This window comes from Megascapheus bottae, chromosome 6 (genome assembly GCF_031878675.1).
Source record: "Megascapheus bottae isolate mThoBot1 chromosome 6, mThoBot2.hap1, whole genome shotgun sequence".
In the NCBI taxonomy this organism is placed as follows: Eukaryota; Metazoa; Chordata; class Mammalia; order Rodentia; family Geomyidae; genus Megascapheus; species Megascapheus bottae.
The window spans coordinates 47,084,564-47,107,189 of NC_143514.1; the positions used below are offsets into that span (position 1 = coordinate 47,084,564).

Genomic DNA, 22,626 nt, shown 5'->3' on the forward strand with positions numbered 1-22,626 from the left:
TTGTATTTGGTTATTTGAAATTGGATAGGGAAGGGGGGAAAACAAGATGAGGGGTGGAGGTGAGGGGAGGGAAATGGGGACCAAGGCATGTGAAAGGGTATCAATGTATGGGAATTAATGCACCATCTATCTGGGAAATATCATGTAACCCTTCTATTAATTAGAATAAAAAATATATGAAAAAAATACATAAAAAAACTTTCACAGAAAAATTTAAATCCAATACTTTTGGTGAATAGCTTTCTCTGACATAATAAAAATTTAAACATAAAAAAAGAAAAATAAGGAAGAAAAGAGAACTAATCCCAAATCCCATAAATAAATATTAACTTAGTGTTTTGCGCGCGCGCGTGTGTGTGTGTGTGTGTGTGTGTGTGTGTGTGTGTGTGTGTGTTTGTGTGTGTAGGAACAAAAGAAGTGACTTATTCCTATAATTCTAGCTACTCAGGAAGATAAGATCTGAAGATGAAACTTCACTATCAGATGGCTAGGAAAGTCTTAACATATGCTATTATCTCCTACTAACTACCAAAAATTGAGATGTGGAGCTGAAATGTTCAAATGCTAACCTTAAGCAAAGAAAAACCTTGAGATTCTATCCAATCCTTGAGTGCAAGCCCAAGTAACAAGTTGGGGGGAGCAGAAAAAACTCTAAATATTAAACTACAAATATTAAATGAAATAGACATTGGTGATTGATTGAATAATTAGGTTATTGAATTCATAACATTGGGATCACTAGGCAAGAATTCTACCATTTCCGCCATACCCGCTAAAACCATGTATTTTTGTCTTAGACCGAGGGTCTTCTGTAACTTTTCTGAGGTTCTCCCCAAACTCACTCTTAATTCTTTTGCTTCTGCCTCCCATATAAACTATAAACATGTACCACCAGTCTAGGATTGCTTCTTTTTTCTTAAGATGTTATGTAACAAGCTTTATTAGTTTAATTTCTAGTATTAGATGTACTGAAGGTGTAAGGGAATCAAAATAATGATTTCACAGATTATCACTTCTAGAAGTAAGGGGGAGCAATATTGACGCCCTCTTTCTTTCTGAACTAAAACATGAATAACAAATAGAAGAAACTATTAGACAGGAAGAAGTCTAAATTTTACCTTTGAATCTGGCATATGCTGACTTAGAAGAAGTGACTTGGATACAGAGGGCACCCTTGAATAAGAAAGATTATTCTGTGGGGCTGGGAGTTTGGCCTAGTAGTAGAGTACTTGCCTAGCATGCAAGAAGACCAGGGCTTGATTCCTTGGTAGCCCATACATAGAAAAAAGCCAGAAGTGGTACTGTGGCTCAAGTGATAGAGCTCTAGCCCAAGGACAGTGCCTAGGCCCTGAGTTCAAGGCCCAGGACTGGCCCAGGACTGGCAGAGATAGAGATAGAGATAGAGATAGAGATAGAGAGAGAGAGAGAGAGAGAGAGAGAGAGAGAGAAGAAAGCAAGCAAGCAAGAAAGAAAACTAGATAGATAGATAGATAGATAGATAGATAGATAGATAGATAAATAGATAGATAGATTATTCTTTATTCTGCTTGGCTTATCACAACCTCTGCCTTGCCTCAGAGTTGAATGTATGACTTGTACTGAAAATCAGATTTTTCAAGCATGAGCCTCATTTCCTTCATACTCCAAAGTCTAGTAGAGATTTCCTTTCATTCCAACAGGACTGTAGTCATAATGAGGATAAACACCTGGGTCTTAATGCTTCATGAAACCTTATTGAATTCAAAGCTGAGCAAACAAATGGATTTAAAGGATGGTATCATGAAGATGCTATCATTTAGCCCCTCCATGTACATAGAGTTAATTCTCACCCAGAGCACCAGTCTACTGAGGCGGAAAAAAGAAGTCGAGCATTCTTCTGTTCCTCAGTATCCAAAAGACATCATTTCACCAGAGACGTGTTGTAGCATGATACTGGCTCAGTGCCTTCATGGAATCAGGAAGGACTTGGTGGATATGAAATAGGAACTTGCTATACTTCTGAAAAGTTCTTCCTCAAGATCAACATTGGGCCACACTAGCTTGAAAAGGTCCAACAATGACTGCTAACATTCTGTGTGCATCTGTGTATGTGTGTGTATTGCTCTTACATACACACACACATGTATGTGTATTACCTACAGTGCTTCCGCTGTTACTTTGATAACCATAAGGTCCCTGAACCCCTAAGAGTTTGTCCTGCCATAACACACCTGTTAGGTACACTCAACTTGTGGAAACCTTCTTGGTTTCTTGACAATTGTGTTTCATTATTTGCAAGATGTTGAGAAGCATGTTGACATTTCAGCTCCCAGTGGTTTTGCTTTAGGAAACAGAAACATATATGATGGATCTCCATTTGGCCACCTGCCCAGGCAAGTAAGAGAGAGAGGAGTACAAAATGCCTCTTAGTGTTGAGATAAGATCCACTTGCTCATCATAAGCCATATGAGAAATGAAAATTTTTTTAAAAAATGCCTTCCTCCTTTACTACACTCTCTGACACTGGCCCATTTTTCATTAGAGAATTTTCTCTGGGATTACACAGGCCTTACAGGGGATTTGTGTTATGAGCACGAGTAGCTCCTGGCCTGTGTGTCAGCAAGAACGGATTTTAATTTTAATCAATGTATTTTAATTTATAGCCGACAAACCCTTTCACAGATGCTATCTCCTTGAATCTTAAGGGGCAGATATTTATCTCCTTTTTTTAACCAGCATACAGAAGACACACAAGAAAAATTTCCCTGATTTCTAGGTTTGTAATAGTGACTAGTTCAGGTAACTAAGCAGCTACTTACCTGGTACCAGCCCAAAGTAGCACCAGCAGGCAGATAATCAGATGCCCCAATCAGTTTCTTTAAGGCCTTTGCTGGTTCCTCAAGATGTAGTGAGTAATCATGTGGGTAAAAGAGAATCTAAAGCATACCATAGTGGCCCGCTTGCACTGACATCATGTAATTTGTATAGTTTGACACACAATCCCATCTCATAAGAGAAAGATAAGATTAAGGTTACGTTTTCTTTTTAAAATTTTTGTCGTTATTGTTTTATTGTCATTGTAAAGGTGATGTACATAGTGGACTTTTTATTTCCCCAAACATAGCATCGTATGCACAACCTTTGTCTTCTTCCTTTATCATGGGAATCCAACACCAACATTCTCAAGCACACATGCTCTCGGAACATACTTGCTGGCTATTCCCTTACATACTTAGATAAGATAAATAGATGAATAGATAGATCAATTGAATGTATATATGTGTATACATACATATGTATGTATATATATATGAATAACTATATTTTACTATGCTAAAAATATACATATCCACCATGGGATTATTTGAGAACTGATAAACAGAGAAAATCTTGGAAGTATTCAGCATGACTATGTCCCAAGAGGCCTTGATATTACAGATGGTTTATCAGTCAGATACTGGGAGGACTTGTTGGCAATTGAGATATAGCTATTTTTCCTTCCAAGATGCATTCTTCCCTGTCTCTATTCATGTGATGCCTTCGACTCAGAAGAACAAAGAGGGTAATCCCCTCTCCTCCGGCTTTTCCTTCAATCCTTTCCTATGTCAAAGGTTCTCTCTTAGGGCTCATTTTGTTGTTGTAATAAAATGTCTTAGGAGAAAAAAATGTATTTTCTCATAGTTCTAAAGGTTGGAATATCTAAGAGCAATATGTCATCAGGTTCATTTTCTAGAGATGATCCAGTTTCTCTGCTCTACAAGGTCAGACCCATCTGGAGAACTCATGCCAGAACAAAAACAAAGGGTATAAGTCTTTTTATAGGATGCCTATGGAAGCTTTGCCTTCCTTTCTCCTGCTAAAGGCTCCACCTTCAACTTTTGTCACATTAAGAATTAAATTTTAACATTTGCCATTAGAGATGATACATGATTGTAACAAGAAGTTGCCTAATCAGTCTTTTGTCTGGATACTTGAAGTTGATGTTTGGAATATAGACAAGCAGAAGCATGTGATATTTTACTCCAGTCTAGAAAGAAACATAAATTTCAAAGTTAAGATTCCTAAGCCCAGCTTATTTTGTCCTTTCAGTTTCTCCCCAAATGAAGGAAAGTCATCTCACTTTTTCTGGAGTGTTGATTTATGGGAGCCTCCAGTGTTACACTGAGCACATAGAACTAAAACAGGCACAATTGAGCATGCAGGGCATTGTGTAAAGGCAGACAATTTGTAACTGATCTGTAATATACTTCGATGATTGTACGAGTCATGAAGAAAGGTGAAGTTGGGAAAACAAACAAGATGCAGTTAGTCCAACACACATTGAATGAAAATAACAGAAATTATCAGCTAGTTGCCATGTCTCATTCTTGTAATCCCAGCTATCCTAGAGGCTGAAATCAAAAGATCCCAGTTCAAAATCAACCAAGACAGACAAATATTAGAGACAGTTATCTCCAACTGGGCTACAAAACCTGGAAGTAGAAGCTGTGGCTCAAGTGGTAGAACATAACGGCCAGCTAAGAGTGTGAGGCCCTGAGTTCAAGCCCCCGTGATAGCACAAAAACAATTATTTCTAAGGCTCCAGTTGGCCAGTCCTCATGTTGCTTAAAAGGATCCTCAGTGGATTGAAGAACAAGAAATATCTTGAATATCTAAAAACTATTGGCTGGAAGGGATACATGGAAGAAGTGTGGAGGGTTTTACTTTAGCTCTGAGTCACTGCCTATTTAAAGGACAGACATCAGAGGAGAAGTCCTGTGCCAGTGTGTGATTGATATGTGCTGCAATAATACTGGTCAGGAGTTACTGGGGGCGGTTCCTGCTTCTAGGCAGAATGATGTGTTCCAGTACCCGGAGTTTGCTGGTTTCAACCTTTTCACCAATTCTCTGTGGTATCTTGGTACTATCTCTGATTTTAGAGACCTAATTTTTTTTCATTCTCAATTGGCAACTGAATTGAATCATTTCAAGGTTTTCTCTGGTTAAAATATTCTGTGTCTCTGTGAAAGTTAGATACCTTGAGAAAGTGTGGGCAGCTTGGGAGAAAATGAACTTCTACTCGTAGTTATCCAAGCAGGGACAGGACCACACAATGTAATGGGTACTGACTTATTGCTAGAAGATATTCATCTCTACTTGCTACTGTACCTGGCATTGTACTAGGTGCATAATTTACAAACATCCCTTCTAATTCTCTCAACCAGGCAAAAGCCATATTGACATGGGTGAAAGTAGCACTAAGTATAATTGTCTGTTCAAGGCAACAGTGAACTAGGAATACACCTAGATGTTGTGATTCCACAGAATACTTTCAGTACCCAAGTTGAGAACAATAAAATGATCTCCAAGATAGTGCCTTCTCCACAACTTTGATTATACTTACTGCTCTCTATCCCAGTCATTCTCCCAATGAAATCCTGGGAGCATTCCATTCTGACAGCAGCATAAACTCCTATTAGCTTCTAGACAGCCAAAGCTAATATTAGTTTAGATTTTCTTTTTTTTTAAATCCCACCATAACTGCTGAGTCTGGTTTAATTTTGCATATGTTGAGATGAATGGTAGTGAGGGGCTGTGAGACCCACGATGTGTAATGCATGAATCAGGCCGTTGGGTAGAGATCCTGAATGCCTTTACTTGCTGATTGGAAAGGCTGTGCTATGTGGGGCCAATGTAGACACTTCTCACTATGCTTAACATGAATTCTGTCAGTTTTGTGACATAGGTCTCTGGATAATAAGCACTCATTTTATAATTATTTGCTCTACTGGGACTGTCTCAAGTACCAAAGACAGAGCAATATGCAAAGTGACATCCCTGCTTTTTGTGAAGCCAAGTTATCATTGAATTATCTATGTATCATTGGTTTATAAAGTATTTGGGAAGGTGGAAAAATAGCTGTTTTAATAAATGGAATGAATTTCCTCACTATGTTCCTTGAAAGTGTACGAAACATGGGGAAGAGGTGGTAGGAAAAGCAAATTGTCTTTGAATAAAAATTATAGGCAATAGACATAAAATTCTGATGAGAAAAGCTTTTCTAGGTAAAATGGAAACATACAATTTTAGTATCAGTTCTTTTCTCTTTTATATCTATATTTAACCCTAAACCCAGCAAAGGTATTACTATGAAGTCCATGTTGTTAAGATACCTCTTAGCCAAAATTGTAGACACCTAATAAATATTTCTTAGTTGGATGAGTGAGTATTTGAATATGTATTTATACAATATTGAACAGGTTAAAACCAGTATTATCTGTAAACATCAGACAGATACGAGCATATGGTGTGGAGACAGGTAGAAGGCCAAGAGGAAAAGTCTTCATGATTCATGGTTCTGGTACCTGATGTGCCTGTGCAGGCACCAGAGGGAATTTTCAAATGAAAACATTGAAGTACAAACTATGTCCTTCCTTTTAACAGGGTGTTGTTGCTGGCGCTCGTTCCAAAGGAGAACACAAACAGAAAATCTTTTTAACCATCTCCTTTGGCGGAATCAAAATCTTTGATGAGAAGACAGGGGTAAGTGAAAGAATCACATGGCCATATAAAATTGAATCCATTGATAGATGTGCCCTTAAAAGCCTCTTCTCTCTGGGCAGGAATATCAAACAAGCATAAAAACACATAAAGCAACTGACAAACTTGATCAACTGTGATCATCCATCAAAGCCTGTCCCTTCCTTCACTGACTTGACCATAGTGTGACTTGACTGTATTGCTTGCAGTGTAATTGTGATAAAAGCATCATACTATCCCAGTAACATAATAAGAGATTGATGAGCTTTGACGAGAAGTAGTAATGTGGCAGTTTAAGTTAAATTTCTTTGTGTGTTGGCAATTTTAATGACATACCCCCTACAGGGAGACACACATAGGCCTGTACACTTGGTCAGAGTATCCAGACTCTCTTGAGTTTAACCTATACACCTTGCAATTTGCTATCATCAAAAAGAATAAAGAGTTCTCAATCTTACCAAAAAAGTCAATTACTGCACAAGTAGGAAATGTAAGGGTTGATATATTTATTAAACTCACCAAAGAAGTGATGAGAGAGAGAGAGAGAGAGAGAGAGAGAGAGAGAGAGAGAGAGAGAGAGAGAGAGAGAGAGAGAGGGAGAGAGGGAGAGAGGGAGAGCCCAGAGCCCATGATCCATGCTATTGAGAAAGCAAGACCACAATGTGTGGTTTCCTTTTATAAATGTTTTACAGCTTATGATACATCTCTCCTTATATCATTTCCTTTGAATTTTCCAGACATAACTTATTGCATATTTTATTAACACCTTTTAACCAGCCAAGACATCTGATCTTAGCAATTTTGCATTACTTTTTCATTCTTGTTCTGACCAGTAGCAAAGGGTGATAATATGATAATGTAAATGTACAGATGTGTTTTCTAGAAGAAGAAAAGAAGAAGAAGAAGAAGAAGAAAAAGAAGAAGAAGAAGAAGAAGAAGAAGAAGAAGAAGAAGAAGAAGAAGAAGAAGAGGAGGAGGAGGAGGAAGAAGAAGAAAGTGTGGGAAAATTACTTCTAAATGAACAAATCATGGAATCCATGTTAATCCTAACAACATTATTCATGATAACTGATAGGTAAAAGCAGCCCACTACTCAAGCAGAACAGAATGCCATGGAGCAAGGAAATGCTAGCAGGTGCTACCTCCTGAATAGTCTTTGAAGACATTATGCTGAGTCATATAAATCAGATACAGAAAGGCAAATGCTGTATAGTTCACATAAATGCCATACCCACAGTATTCAGAATTAGACTTTGTAGGACAGTGACAACTGCAGTTAAAGAAATGGGCTACTATTTTTTAACAGATATAGCATTGTAGATTGAGAAGGTGAAAATATTCTGGAGAAGGATGGTAGGCATGGTTGTAAAAAAGGTGCATATAGTTAATATACTCACCCTATGTTGGTTAATTTTATGTGTTATATATGTATATATATATACATAAAATCAAGTAATGATAGCATCCTTTCCTCAATACCACCTATTTATTGGGCGTGTGTTAGTTATTTTACACAAAGTTTCATCCTCACAGTGCTCTTAGGAGACAATGATGATCATAATAATGGCTATTATATTCTGTTACAGTAGTAAAATGCTGGAGGTAGGTGGACTCTACAAATAGAATAGATTTATGGTTCTGGAGTATTAAGGCATGGGCCCAGCCCCAGCTGGATTCTGTAAGGTATCTTGATAGATGGCATCCCAGCAGTATGAACATTTGGGAAGAGAGGTGATCACAGCCCAAAGAAGGAAGCCAGAGACAGAATGGGGCCACAAATCATTCCAAGGATATTTCCCAAGTTGACCTCAGGACCTCCAACTAGATCTCTTCATGATGCACTACTATTTCCTGAGATTGCCATATTAATCTATCTGTCATACTTCATTTTCAATCCTTAATGTCTTTTATTATACAATAGAGGAAGATATCTACCATCTGCCTCTTTTGTGGGGATTAAGTAACTTGGCAATTACAAAAGATTTACAATGCCTGGTACATAATATGTGCTTGATAAGGTAGTTGCTGTGATTGGTATATTTGTTGGTAATTTGACCCCTGAGTCTTTAACTCATCTACAATGTCTGTTTTCTCTTAGGAACAATGACTTTTCCAAGTGCACCTGTGTTTTCTACTTTTGTTCTGAGAATGTCCCATGAGATAGAAACAAGGAAGGCTCAGAAAAAAAAAGTATTTATTACGCTGACAAGTCCTAGAAACAGAAAGCGCAGAGTATCACATTGGATTAGAGGGGAAAAGTCTAGTCTGGACTAAGAAGACAGTGGAAGGAGTTCTTAGACCATAGGTTTATTGGAGTTTTGTTCAGGATACTCAAAATGAGACATGGAGCCAGTTTAAGATTGGCTAGTTTGCATGACTTCTTTCTGCGTTTACATATAGGAATGGTCTCAAGTTGCCTGACAACTGGCTCTGGAATGACTAAGGCAGAGAGTGAGGAATCCTACTTCCAGTGAAATGGGGGTCACTGAGAAATCAGGCTCTGTGTTTTGTCTAATAATTAATTAGCTCTGGTGGGAACAGGGCCTTTCTAGACAGAAAGTTTTTAAGATGTCAAAACATCATAATATATGGAAATTTAAAAAACTCTTTATAAGAAATCTCCATGCTGAAAGAGGAGCCAAGATTTAATCTCACATTGGTCTGAATAGAAAATCAATGCAGTTTACCTTTAATGTGGTCCTGTCAGAGCCCACTTTGGTAAACAGGAATTTTGAATGTAGTTTCGGGCATTGGTAGGGAATGGACAAAATTTCAACAGGATTCAGCCATTCTTTCCTTTTTTTATTTTGAAGCTTAGAAGAATTCCTGCTTAATAGAGAGATTGTATTTGGGAGTCTTGTGCTCACTTTGAAGCCCCTGTTGTAAAATCATGGTATGTATACCTAATAAGGAAGATGTGGATAGATGGGGGATTAGAAATGATGCTCTGCTAGCTTTTTGACACAAAATCCTGGGGGCTTCATGATTTTGACCACAAAAAAAGGTGGAAAACTTCAGGTGTGTACAAACACATGGACCACTGATCACCCTTCAGCAACCTTTACGAGAGCCAAGTAATGTGAAAGATACTTTTATAAGGATTGATCTGACCAAATATTACCCTGTCATCTCTTATTCACCTCCTAATCCTAGGTTTCTGTGTTACCATGGCAACCCATATAACCAAAGAGACAGAGCAGAAGCAGGGGTACAGAGTAACTAGTATTTTATCTTTATTAAGAGCCATGTTTCAGGCCTTCCTGTTCTGTCATGTCCTGTCTTTGCACCTATCCACCAACAAATAGGTCATGCCCATCTAATTAAAGTCCTAATCTCCTAGATTTTAACTAATGAGGAAGATACTTGGCATTCTTTACATTCATCTACTTCCTCTTTCAAAGAGGGCTAAACTCATGCCCATGGAAAATACCACCACACTTTGAAACAGAATTTTTTTTCTTGTTTAAGCTGCAGACACCCATACACCACACTCACATACATAAGCACATACAAACATACCCACAAACATGTACACACCACCACCAACAGCAACAATGACAGTAAAGTCATTATTTCAGCTCAGATTCATTTGATGTGGTGGGGAGATGTCAGAACACTAGTGAAGAATCAGGAATGAAACAGACTTAAATTTGTTTTCAGTCTGGCCTCGCCCACTCCAGTCCTCTACAGTGTGGAGCTTCTGTCTGTGTTTCTCATGAGCGTATTTCACCACAAGGACTGAAAAGATGATGAGAAGGGTTAGGTTTTTAAAGTTGGAAGTATAGGAGATGAAAGCCCCCAAAAGCTGGGTAGTGAACCTCCTTGATCTGCCTGACTCCAAGGAATGGAGCCACACTTCTAGGAGTCAGTCTTGGGTTTTTCAAGAAGAAGCCTGAAGCACAAAGGGAATGTGGAGGGGGCTGTACCTGTGGGAATGAGCTCACCATAGTTGGGGAGCAATCAGACCAGGACCTTGGGGTTGGACCACAGACAGGAAGGAGGTGTGGGGCACAGTCAGATTTCTTTTTCCTTCTTCCCTCTTTTTCTCCTCCTCTCCCTCCCTCCTTCCCTCCTCTCTCCATTTGCTCCCTCCCTCCCTCCCTTCCTCCCTCCTTCCTTCCTTTCTTCTTCCCTCCTTTCCTCCCTCCCTCTCTCTCCTCCCTCCCTCTCTGCCTTTCTTCTCTCCTTCCCTCCTCCCTCCCATTCTTACCTCCTTCCCTCTCTCCTTCCCTCCTTCTTCCTTCTTTCCCTCTCTCCCTTCCCTCCTCCCCTCCTTTTCTTCCCTTTCTTCTCTCCCTTTCCTTCTCCTTTCTTTCCTTCCTTCCTACCTTCCTTCCTTCTTTTCTTCCTTCCTTCTCTCCCTCCTTCCCTCTACCTTCCTTCTTTCCCTCCCTCCCTCCCTCCTTCCATTACTTCTTTCCAACCCTCCCCCTCCCCCTCCATTTCATTCCCTCCCCACCTCTCCCCTTCCCTTCCCTCCCCTCCCCTTCATTCCTTTTTCTGTTTTACTTTCTTCCATCTTTTTGAGGCCAATACTGAGGGTCGAACACAAGACCTAGGCAATGTTCTTTTGCTCTTTCTTCTCAGGACTGACCTACCACTTAGCCCACATCTCTACTTGTGGCTAATTGGAGAGAAGAGTATCACAAACTTTTTTTTTTTTACCTAGACTGACTTGGAACTGGGTTCTAATTAGATTTCGCCCTCCTGAGTAGGTAGAATTACAAGCATGAGCCACTGGCACTGGACTCTAAGTTGATTTCTGAGCCCAATTCAAAGGTGTTTTCCTTTTAAAGCAGTGCCTATTGATGTTCATTGTTTGAAAAACCTCCTTGGGAGATTCAGGGCAGAAACAGTTCCTTACCCTTTGTCCTTTGCCCAGCAGGGGACATACCCTACAATGTGGGAATCTAAGTGGAAGTATTTTGTTCTCTATATCAAAGAAATGGAAAACTGGGTCTTTGTCATGTGGAATGACAAATCTTAGTTGTTTGTCTTGTCTAAGGTATTTTTTGCTTAAGCTTGACTGCACTTCTCCCCCCCCCCCCAAAAAAAAAGCTGAGAAAAGAAACATTTGCAGAACGTGACAATAACTAGAATTTGAAGATCTAAAGCCTGTCAAAAATGTTTTGATCCCAATTAAAGAGACCCTTTGTAGCAATTTACACCCTGTCTTGAATTTCAAAGAACTCCTGGTTCAGATCCTTATATCACGAATTTTTCTTTTATTATTAGCATGTTTCCAGGCATAAATCAATATTGCAAGCTGTTCTTGTATTCAGATACCTAAACATTGCTTATCTACCGAAGGGATCAGACGACATCACACATAACATACCTGTTATTTGTCATAACAGGAGTGGTACTAAATCTGCCATAGAAAAGATATTCACTTAAATGTGTTCTTGGTCTTCAGACCAGACCAGTGGATATTTCGAGGGAGGAAAGTTGCTGTATTTATTTCCTAGAGGAGGAAACTGAGGTTCTAGAGGTGTACTTGATCTGAGAATGTATATTTCGAATAGTAACTTGTAACTTTGAAGCGAATATCATTGACTTGACTCTCTCAACTTAGAACTTTAATCCATAGGATCATCACAGTTTTATATGACATGAAAATCATAAAATTATGATTTAGGAGAAAAGGCAGTGATCTACACTAATCTTAAGATATTGGGATATCCTTCTCACATTGACATGTGAATTTTAAGTTGTTATTTGAAGGAGCCAGTACTCACTTAGCTCTTCCATATACACTATTCTAAATATAATTCTGTAAGATAGATGGTGTGATCATCATTGTACAGATGAGAAAACAGAGACAACAATAATTTAGCTTGCACAGCTAATACACAGTAGACTGATATTCAATTCCAGGTAACCAAGCCCAGAAGACTTGCCACTAGTAGGAAGTCATTAATAATAACATACAATTTTATAAATTTATAAGAGCAAACTCACCATTATTTCTCTCGGATTGTCAGTCACTCCCTTTTATTTACTTCCCTTTCCTTCTGATGAGCTATCATCCTCAGCTTGTCCTGTGTAGAAGGAATGCTGACAGTCTAACTCACAAATGATTAGTTGGTGACACATTGGAAACTAGATGGCCTTGGCCCTTGGATATAAATAAAGGTCCTAGTCCCTGAGGCATTCTTGTCTACTAGTGAAACCACATTCCCCAAGTGAATTGACAGCTGCTAGGGTACCAGTCTGATTGAAGTTGTTTGTGCTTGGGATTGAGGCCTAGTTTGCCTAGAATTTTCCTGAAAATCCTCATAGAAAAGACTGCCTGCTTTAATAGTAAAGGAGTGGATTGTAAAAGATCAGGCAAATAAATCAAGGTGGAGAAAACAGTATTTCTACATGCTCAGATGCCTAAAGGAGAAAGCTGTTTGCTCATTCCTTCTTCCTTCGGGGTATATTTATTGAGTGCTTCTGTAAACACTCAGATAAATAAGGCTGTATCTTTCTGTTCATCAAGGCTGTCTATCTAGTTAGCACACATAGCAAGTTCCCAAGAATATTTATTGCAGCAGAGACAAAATGAATTAGTGATAAGAACCAACAACTGTACAAAGAGATGCAAGGGCATGCAGGTGAGAGGTAGGAAATGGCTAAGGATTCCCTCATCATAGACAGTAATTGTGTTTAAAAACTAGTGGATGCATTTAAATTTCAAGGCTGATTTAATCATTTCTTCCTCATGGAAAATCACTGTTCTTCCTTGGTTATAAACAGCAGGTTTTGAGTATGTTTAGGGACAGTAGCTGAGGTCAAAAAGGGATATTGGTCTCAGAGAAGTAAGAAAGAATAAAAGAGGGCAGTGGAGTAGGACATAAAAACCTTGTGTCCTCTGGGACATTTGCTGACATCCTGGCCAAGAAGATTCTCTTAAGATCGGCACTAATGACTAACCTGTAACCATGAATATGTGGTTATGGCCGTTGGCTTTGGTAGGTCAGGTCTTATTTGACAAGTAATAATTCTTAGAGGTTTTCATTATTCTCCTCTTACTGTTGAGTCACCTAGGACAAATAGGTTAAGTGATTGGCCTAAAGTTACTATTTGTGGCAGAAGTGATTCTCAAATTCAATAATTCCTGGGGCTCATTTTCTTGCTTTTACTCCAGAGATTTCTCTACAGCACTCATTCCAATATCATGACTGGTGCTTAAGGATTTATATAGACATTTTTGGTGATTACAAGCTTTAGAGGAAGAGAACGTAATGCAGAAATATAATTAAAAACAGAGGCAGTTATACATTTTACAAAGCTTGGACAGATAGCTACAACAGACAGTATTTTCCCATGAATTAGAAATTGCAAATATCTTATCCAACATTCATGTGGACTAAAAACCTTTTGCTAAGTACTGGATTCTAAAAACCTACAAACTAAGTATTTTTACATCAGATTTATAATACTGAACTTTTTTTTTTTTGCCAGTCCTGACTATCCTTGGACTTTCTCAAGGCTACCACTTGAGCCACAGCGCCATTTCTGGCTTTTTTCTATGTATGTAATCAAACTCAGGTCTTCGTGCATGCTAGGAAAGCACTCTACCACTAGGCCAAACTCCCGGCCCCAATACTGAACTTTTTCATGCAACAAAATGTAGAGGTGCTTTATTTTATGGAATGGAATTTCATTATGACAGTTCATCATTTTGAAAAATTACAGCATTGTGATACTCAACATGATTGAATTATCAAGGCTCTTCTCTATTAACATCATGCATAGCTGTTGTTTTCACTATGATTTTAGTTGGTTCTTCAATAATGTTAAACACAAATAAATGAGTTTTAACTATACTGAGTTTAAATCTGGGTTTATTTATTACAAGGAGGTATAAAATGTGACAATAGCTTTATATCATACTGCAATTGAAATTAAACATTTTTGATTTTTAAATCATAAATCATCCCTTCGTTTCCTTTAGGGTATAATTAAGATATTTTGGGTTGTATATAGGTAGATGAAATTGGGTGTATATGGTGGATTATATTATTTCTACACAATGAATGAAGCATTAAGAAATATTTGCTATAAAAAGGGACTTGGGGGTCAGATAAGGATGGCTGATATTCATTGAGACCATTGTAATTGGATTGTTCATTTATTCCTTCATCCACAAGTGCTCATTAAGCCAAGACGACAGCTTATAAGCCATCAAAGCCACCAAGAGGCGTCTAGGGATAAACAACAAGCAAACTTCTCTTCAAGAGAGATGATTGGGAGGGTGTGGGAGGAGAGAAATGGGGTCAAAAACATGACAAGGGGTATCAATGTGCAAGAAGTAATGCACCTACTACCTGACAAATGTAACTGTAACCCCTCTATACATTATGCAACACTAAAATAAAAAGAAAGAAATATGTAGTCTAGGCAATAATACATCTCAATACCTAAAAACTGACAGAATCATGAATATATGAACATAAAGATAGAAAATTAACTTCAGAGGTCAGAGAAAGAAATGACTGTTTCATCTTTTAAAACCTAGAATCATACATAGAGTTTGGAGTTAGAGAAATGGTAGGATGAGTATCTATCTAGGCAAAGGCATTATTGAGCCTTTGCTAGGTAAGGAAGATACACTGGTAAAAGTCAGGAAGAGCAAGATGTCTGGTGGTTTTGGATGATAGCATGCAGGATTACCGTCACTGAGGATTGAACCTGAAAAGGAATGTAGGGGCCAAATTGAAATGGCTTGTCCTTTGTAGACTCCATTTTTATTCGGTCTAATCTTCCTTAGTCATTGAAGGGACAGGAAGGAAATAGAAGACAAGTGTGGTTCCCTCTGGGAGGAACCAGTCTCAGAGTAGATAAAGGAACTTCAGAGCAAAGTCTCTCCAGAATCTTCAGATTCCTCAGCACCAGTCTGATCCAACGAGGCAGCAGGATCTCCAATGACCTCTCCTAGACTCCTTCACCACAGTTACCATGATCGTCAGCTTATTTCCAAAATGTTTCCTATTTACCTGGTGATTTGTAGCCTTTGTTGAACACCTCTCCAGTTTCTCTTAGCATTTTGGTAACCACCATTCTGTTCTCTACTTCTGTGAGTTTAATGTTTCTAGCGAGATCCCATATATAATCCAGATCATGTGTTATTGTCTTTCTGTGCCTGGCTAATTTCACATATCATTATATCCCCCAGATTTGTCTTGATTGTTTCAAATGACAAGCAGGCTTTCCTTTGTAAAGGTCCAATAGTTTCCTACCTTTTCTTTTTCCATCCATCCATTAATGAATGGGTACTTAGGCTGATGCCACATCTTAGCTGCTGTGAACAGTGCTGCGGTGAACATAAAGTACTGACATCTCTTTCACATATTGATTTCATTTCCTTCTGCTATCGTAACTATCCTTTTAGTGACTGAATGTAGGGTTGTTTAAAGAAAGCTGCTTAATGTTACTATGCTTTTGTTTACTCATCTACAAGATGGGGATAACAGAACTAAGTTTTAGGGTTGGTATAAGATTAGGTTAATTTTCTAAGAATCAGAATACTTCATGCCTGGCCTAAGAAAAATTTGTGAACCTAGTTCCTGTGGTATGGGTGGAAAAAGAGGATCCTAGGAATTCCATGTGGAGAAAATATTTCAAATGTCAAGAAGGGGGAGTTTTAGGAAATATTTATCACCTTGTCCAATAAGCCATAAAATCAAATAAAATGACTGAAATATAATATTGCTGATTAAAGGAAATATTACCAATAGTTTCTATTGTTAGGATTTTATTTTTTGTTATTTTTTTCTTTATAATTTTTATGCTTATAATTACACTTTTATTATCTTTAAATAGTTGTACAAAGGAGAAGCCTTGTTTTGAATACAATTCACCTTCATCAACAACACCCCTTTTCAGTAAAAAGGTTATTTTTTTTGGTACTCATTAATTTTATCTGCTTTTGTTATTTAGTTCAATCATCTAAGGACTTACTAAAGGAGAAACTATTCCAATTAGACAGATGAGGAAACTCAGTGACCAGATGCTCCCATAAAAACACATTTCCAAAAATTTACAGCAGTGGAGACCAGTTCCAACATGCTGTGATGCTAAGGCCCCCATTCTTTGCACCTCCAGAGGGGCTTGTCTTTCAAGGGCATGCTTAGAACCTACTGCAGTCATAGCCCTTCATCTACTCCTTAGGGGAAAAGTCATATGGGTCATCCATGCACTGTCAGCCACTGTCATCCTACACACAGGTCCCGAGATTCGCTTCTGTAGATTCAAAGATTCCTAGCTTAAAATTAGTGTGGAACTTCAGAATGAGTCACTGTCATGCTTCCGGGGTTTTTGTTACCTTCCCAGAGGAACAAGGGTTATAGGGAATACTTAAAGGGCTTGGAGTAAGTGATTTAGGTTTTGGAAGTTATGCAGCCTTGTCACTATTATTGAGTTTTGCTATATAGAGTTGCCACATGTTGTTTAGAAACAAATAAATATGGTGAAATTCTAGTACCACCTTATTTGTGAAGGGAAGTATGTCACCCATAGATGGAAATCTGTCAACTCCGTACTGATTTATGATTCTTTCTCCATCCTTAAAGACAGCAGCATAAAGACCAGGTAGAAGATCTCTGATTCAGTATCTCTGGGTCTTACAGTGTCTCACAGCTCTACTTGATTGACTTGTGATGCTTTAGAGGGGCTATTTTTTTAAATGCTGCAAGGCTAAGAATTATTTGCAGAATTGTATTATTTATGACTACCGTATTGCTGAGTACTAATTGCCATAGTAGTAACTGACAATGCTAAGTAGTACACTAAATCTTTCGTTGTTGTTGTTGTTGAATTCTCCCATATGACTTGATTGGGTATTTGTAGCACATTTTCTTTGGAGGAGGCAACTGAGACTTCTGAGTTAAAGATTAGTAAAACTGAACAGGACTATTCCTAAATGTCTCTTTATTTATTTATTCAAAAGGTATGTTGAGTCTGGACATCGGTGGCTCATGCCTGTAATCCTAGCAACTCAGGAAGCTGAGATCTGAGGATTTTGTTTCAAAGCCTGCTTGAGCAGGAATGTCTGTGAGATTCTTATCTCCAATTGACAACCAGAAACTGGAAGTGGAGCTGTGGCTCCAAGTGGTAGATTGCCCTTTAGTAAAAGGCTCAGAGACAGAGCAGAGGCTCTAAGTTCAAGCCCCACAATTGCCAACATATACCTATATATGTGTTGACTACCTGCAGTATCATTGAGGGCTGAGAGAGGTGGGGAGATACTGGAGAGTAAGGAAGGTCCTTACACCGTGGAATTTACGTTCTTATATGCAGAGAAAGGAAAGAAACAACATATATACGCACATGGTACAGTCAGCTACAAAGTAATCAGCAATGAAGGAAAGAGGACAAGGTCAAGACATTTCCTCACTGTACATTTTTTTGTCCTCACTAAAAGGCCCGTGATGTGTGTGCATTGTAAATCATCCATATTAGTGTGCTCGGGGAGTTTTCCTGTAGCTTCGAGGGTCAACTGAGTAATGGAGAAAGACACTTCTGAAAATTCTCATCCAGGTTCCAGAGGCTGTTACACTTGATAAATCAGAATTGCTCATTTGTGTGTCTCTGCTTTTATTTAGATGGCTGATTGTTTTATTGGAGGCCCACTGTTCATTTTTCTATCTTCTCCATTTATTTTAAATTTTAATTTAAAACTCATTTTCTGTGGCTGTGCGGAGGTTATTTAACAGGTGCTTCTGTTTTTATGAAAACACTCCTTGAAGGAACTTTCCATCTTGAAATTGTGAGACTGTAATTAGGTGCAACACTGATGTGATGATTCTTTTCTGAGGTCGTGTGCACCAGTAGCCACAGATGCAAAAGTACTGGGAGTTCTGATCACCATAAAGGAGCAGGTTCTTATAAAAGGCAAAGGACTAGAAAAAAATAAAATAAAAATGTTTTCATAAAAAAATAAAGGTGGGGCCGGGAGTTTGGCCTAGTGGTTGAGTGCTTGCCTAGCATGCATGAAAACTTGGGTTCAATTCCTTGGTACCACATATATAGAAAAAAGCCAGAAGTGGTGCTGAGGCTCAAGTAGTAGAGCTCTAGCCTTGAGAAAGTCCAAGGACAGTGCTCAGGCCCTGAGCTCAAGCCCAGGACTGGCAAAAAATAAAATAAAATAAAGGCAAGGGACTGAGTTCAGGTAAAATAAACCTAATCAGATCCATCCCTATATGCAATGATGTGCAGAGAGGAGACCAGGGTCTGATGACCAAAAGGAATCCTGGGACTGTGGAGTGTGGGTGCTGGAAGGGCTGGATGGCAGTATTATGGGAAGAGATGTGGAATGGCTGTTGGAAAGGCTTGAATTTGAGTGATCCCTTAGTTATCAAATGTGCTTCTGGGTTGTAATGAAAAAACCAACATTGCAATAAATACAGATGGTGAAAATTATGGTTATATCTCTTGTAAGAGCTTGGCATGCTCATCATCTCATACTTCTTGAGCCACTGTACCTCTCAGCACCTCAGACTTACCCTTTGAAGTGTGAGGGAAATCATTGAACTTGCTAATACTTGTAATCTTTCAAAACAGAAGTTTCATCTCTCTCTCTCTCTCTCTCTCTCTCTCTCTCTCTCTCTCTCTCTCTCTCTCTGTGTGTATATATATATATATATATATATATATATATATATATATATATATATATTCCAGTCCTGGGCTTGAGCTCAGGGCCTGAGCACTGTCCTTGGACTTTCTCAAGGCTAGAGCTCTCCCACTTGAGCCTCAGCACCACCTCTGCCTTTTTTTATGTATGTGGTACCCAAAAATCGAACCTGGGTTTTTTTGCATGCTAGGCAAGCACTCTACTCCTAGGCCAAATTCCCAACCCCTTTTCTGTTTTAAAAATTGACAAGGACATCAAAGTTCAGAGAGGTACATTCCATCTGGAAAGGTTAATCTGCCACACACTGTTTCTACAAGCCAAGTATCGTAGCTAAGACAAGGAAATGAGGACGTGAGTGTCTTACATTGATGCTACAGAGAAAAAAGGTTATAATGATTTGTTGGCTTACTTTTTAGTATTTGTTCTGTAGTTACTAAACACATGCCTTGAATTCTGGGATTAACAGTGAGGAGACTGGTGCTCTCCCCTGTTTTTCTATAGAATAGGAAGAACCTTACTAAACTGCTAAAGGCATGTCCTGCCATTGGCAAAATGAAATGTAGGGGGAGTCATTAACAGGAACAAAAACTGCTCTATAAGAGGAAGTACATCTAGGCATTGTGTGTGACCTTTTCCTGGGTACTTTGTTAGCTCCCAGAAGGAATTTTTTGGAATTGTACAAATTTCTTTGTTGTAGAAATTGAGTTTACTTTCCTGCCTGGCTGTGTTTATAAAATTTCACTGGTGGTGGCATGTCTCAACTATCACCTGAGACAGAAAATAGCATTGATGGGCCGCATTGATGCAGTTTACTCTCTTTCATCTACCCCTTTTCAGTTTCCTTTTAATTAGATGAAAAGAAGTTATTAAGGCTTTACTTAGAATATTGAGATTGGAGCATCATGGACCAAAGCAGGAAAATCTGTAAGACTCTTATCTCCAGTTACACTAGAAAGCTGAAAGTGGAGCTGTGACTCAAGGGATTGAGTGCTAGTCTTGAGCACAAATGCCCAGGGCAATGTCCAGGACCTGAATCCAAGTACCAGGAGCAGCATGAAATATGAAAATGCATTAAGGATGCACACAGTAGAATAATCCTCCACCTTTGGATTATCACTTACCTGAACACTGAGAAACTTGTTCTCCCCATTTTTCTCACTGTTTTCCCATCCATCGAACTTGCTTTCATTTCTCCTTTGCTTGTGCTCTCAGCTACCTGTGTACACAGATATTTACATTTTTCCTGTTGCCATATGTATTGTCCAGAAGAAATTACAGAGTATGTACCTTATGTAATTTGCTATAAAAAGAAGTATATATAATGAGTTATATAAATTTCAGGAAGATGGGTACTGGAAAGGAAATAAATACTTACTGAGTAGTTGAGTACATCAACATTGCAGGCCCAATTCCTGGAAGACTAAATCTCTACATCATGTAAATCTCATCTCTTCACCAGTCCTGACTCCCCTGAATGGAAAGCCCACTTTTTAGTGATCTGGAATGCTGGTGCCTCTAAATTCTATACTTGACCATCTCAGCCCCAGAGCCTTAACTAACTTAAGAGAGAGAGAGAGAAGGTCAGCTTGGTTAGAGCAGGCAAGTTGAGAAGGGAAGTTGGGGGAGTGCTAGAGCTCTCATGTTGTAGTACTTACTGGGTAAATCTCACACTGGTTCATTCTGTTATGATCACTGTGAGCGTGATAGATGCTATCAACTCCATTCTGCTGCACAGAGATGTGGACATGCTAGGGGAGTGGAGAGCAGGGGTACACTGGCAGTGTACAAAAGTCAGTGGCATCATCAGTTGTAACTCAAGTCTAGGTCTTATGATGTCTATTGAGCCCTGATAGCAGTATTCTGCTATTATAGGCAGTGTCTATATGCATGGCTTCATCCAGATATTTTTCTCTGGATCAATCCAGTAAATGTCCTTCCTCTCCAGCTTATTCTGTCCCATACTGCAGAGATTTGTATCCAGAATAAATTTGACTTCTTAAACTTTTTAGAAAATCAAGAGATTTGAAAGTGAAGAAAGAGAGAAAAAGAAAAAAATCTTGCCAGGGAGATATGGTATCAATATTTAAATAACAAATTCCAGAACCTCCAGAGAGTAAGGTTTGAATTTTTCATGTTATCTAAGAGATGTGTAGATGATTTTGAAATTATACATTTAAAATTTTGAAAATAAAGACTGTATTGGCAATTGTCTGCACTCAAGACAGTCATAACCTCACTTTTGAGAAGAAGATGATTCATCTTCTAAATAAATGGCTCCAATGAGAGCGTCTGAATCTCAGAAACAGAGATGTATCATCCTGTGACTCTGACTGGGCTGTGTGATATATTTACCCATGTGAATAGATACACATACTCTTTCATGTTTATTTCTGCTCCGTCAAAGTCTGTGCCTACATTTCTCCCTCGTATCTGTATTTTATGGTACAACAACCCTAGCACTTAGCCAAGACTTCATCTGATACGGTGATAAAAAGAATCCTTTATGTTGGAGAATCTCTGTAATATTCAAAGTACTTTAGTTTCCTAAAACTCATATCCACATTAATCTTACAATGTATGCGTGTGATGTATGTGAGTTTATTCATGATGGATCTGGATCTGAGAGGATAATTGCTGGCCCAATGTCACGCCATAGTAATTGATAAAGTGTGGTCTTATTTACATTTCATACCTTTTCTATTTATAAAAGTAGTGACTATTTATCGTAGAAAAATAGCAAACCAGGAAAGATGTATAGGAAAGAAAATACAAATGTTCTGAAATTCCCTCAGTTAAATCCATATCTTGGTGTAATTTTTTATCAGTCCTGGCACTGTCTTTGAGCTTTCTCAAGGTTAGTGCTCTGCCACTTGAGCCACAGCATTACTTCCAGCTTTTTTTTTTGTACATATTCTGCTATCTTTCCTCTTTTTTCATATATTTTTTGAAATTAATAGAAGGGTTACATTATATTTGCCAGATAAAAGGTACATTAATTCACATACATTGATTCTCATGTCTTGGTCCCCATTTCCCTCCCCCCTACCCCCAACCCTCATCTTGTTTTCCCCCCTTCCCTATCCAGTTTCAAAAATTGGATACTTCCAGCTTTTGCTGTGTATATCGAACCCAGGGCTTCGTGTGTGCTAGACAAACACTCTACCACTAGGCCACACTGCTGGACATCTTGGTGTATTTATCAGCCTTTTTCTTAATGTGAATAGACTTAAAAAGTTGAAATTATATTTTACTATATACACACTGTTTCCTAATCTGCTTGATATTATTTGTTATTACTCATCCATGCCTTTCCTTAATTCGAATATTTTTCTGTGATATAATTTTCGGTGACTAATATCTTATGAGTATGCCATAATATAATGTTAGTACTTCTAAGACAAAACAAGCAATACCTGTAAGGCTGTTGTAGGATTTAGCAGAAATGGCACCTATGATTTTTTTTTTCATTAAAGAATTTATTAACATTGATTTTTACATCATATTTC

General features: G+C 38.4%; 1 protein-coding gene across 4 annotated transcripts in view; it reads left to right on the forward strand.

The window, feature by feature from the left end:
- The window catches only part of Dab1 (DAB adaptor protein 1), a 592,785-nt gene that overhangs the window by 445,249 nt on the left and 124,910 nt on the right, over nucleotides 1-22,626 (forward strand). For all 4 annotated transcript variants that reach the window (XM_090334743.1, XM_090334746.1, XM_090334742.1 and 1 more), the window contains exon 4: nucleotides 6,403-6,501. In XM_090334743.1, the coding sequence (XP_090190869.1) occupies nucleotides 6,403-6,501 (99 nt within the window). The remainder of the gene's footprint in view (nucleotides 1-6,402; nucleotides 6,502-22,626) is intronic.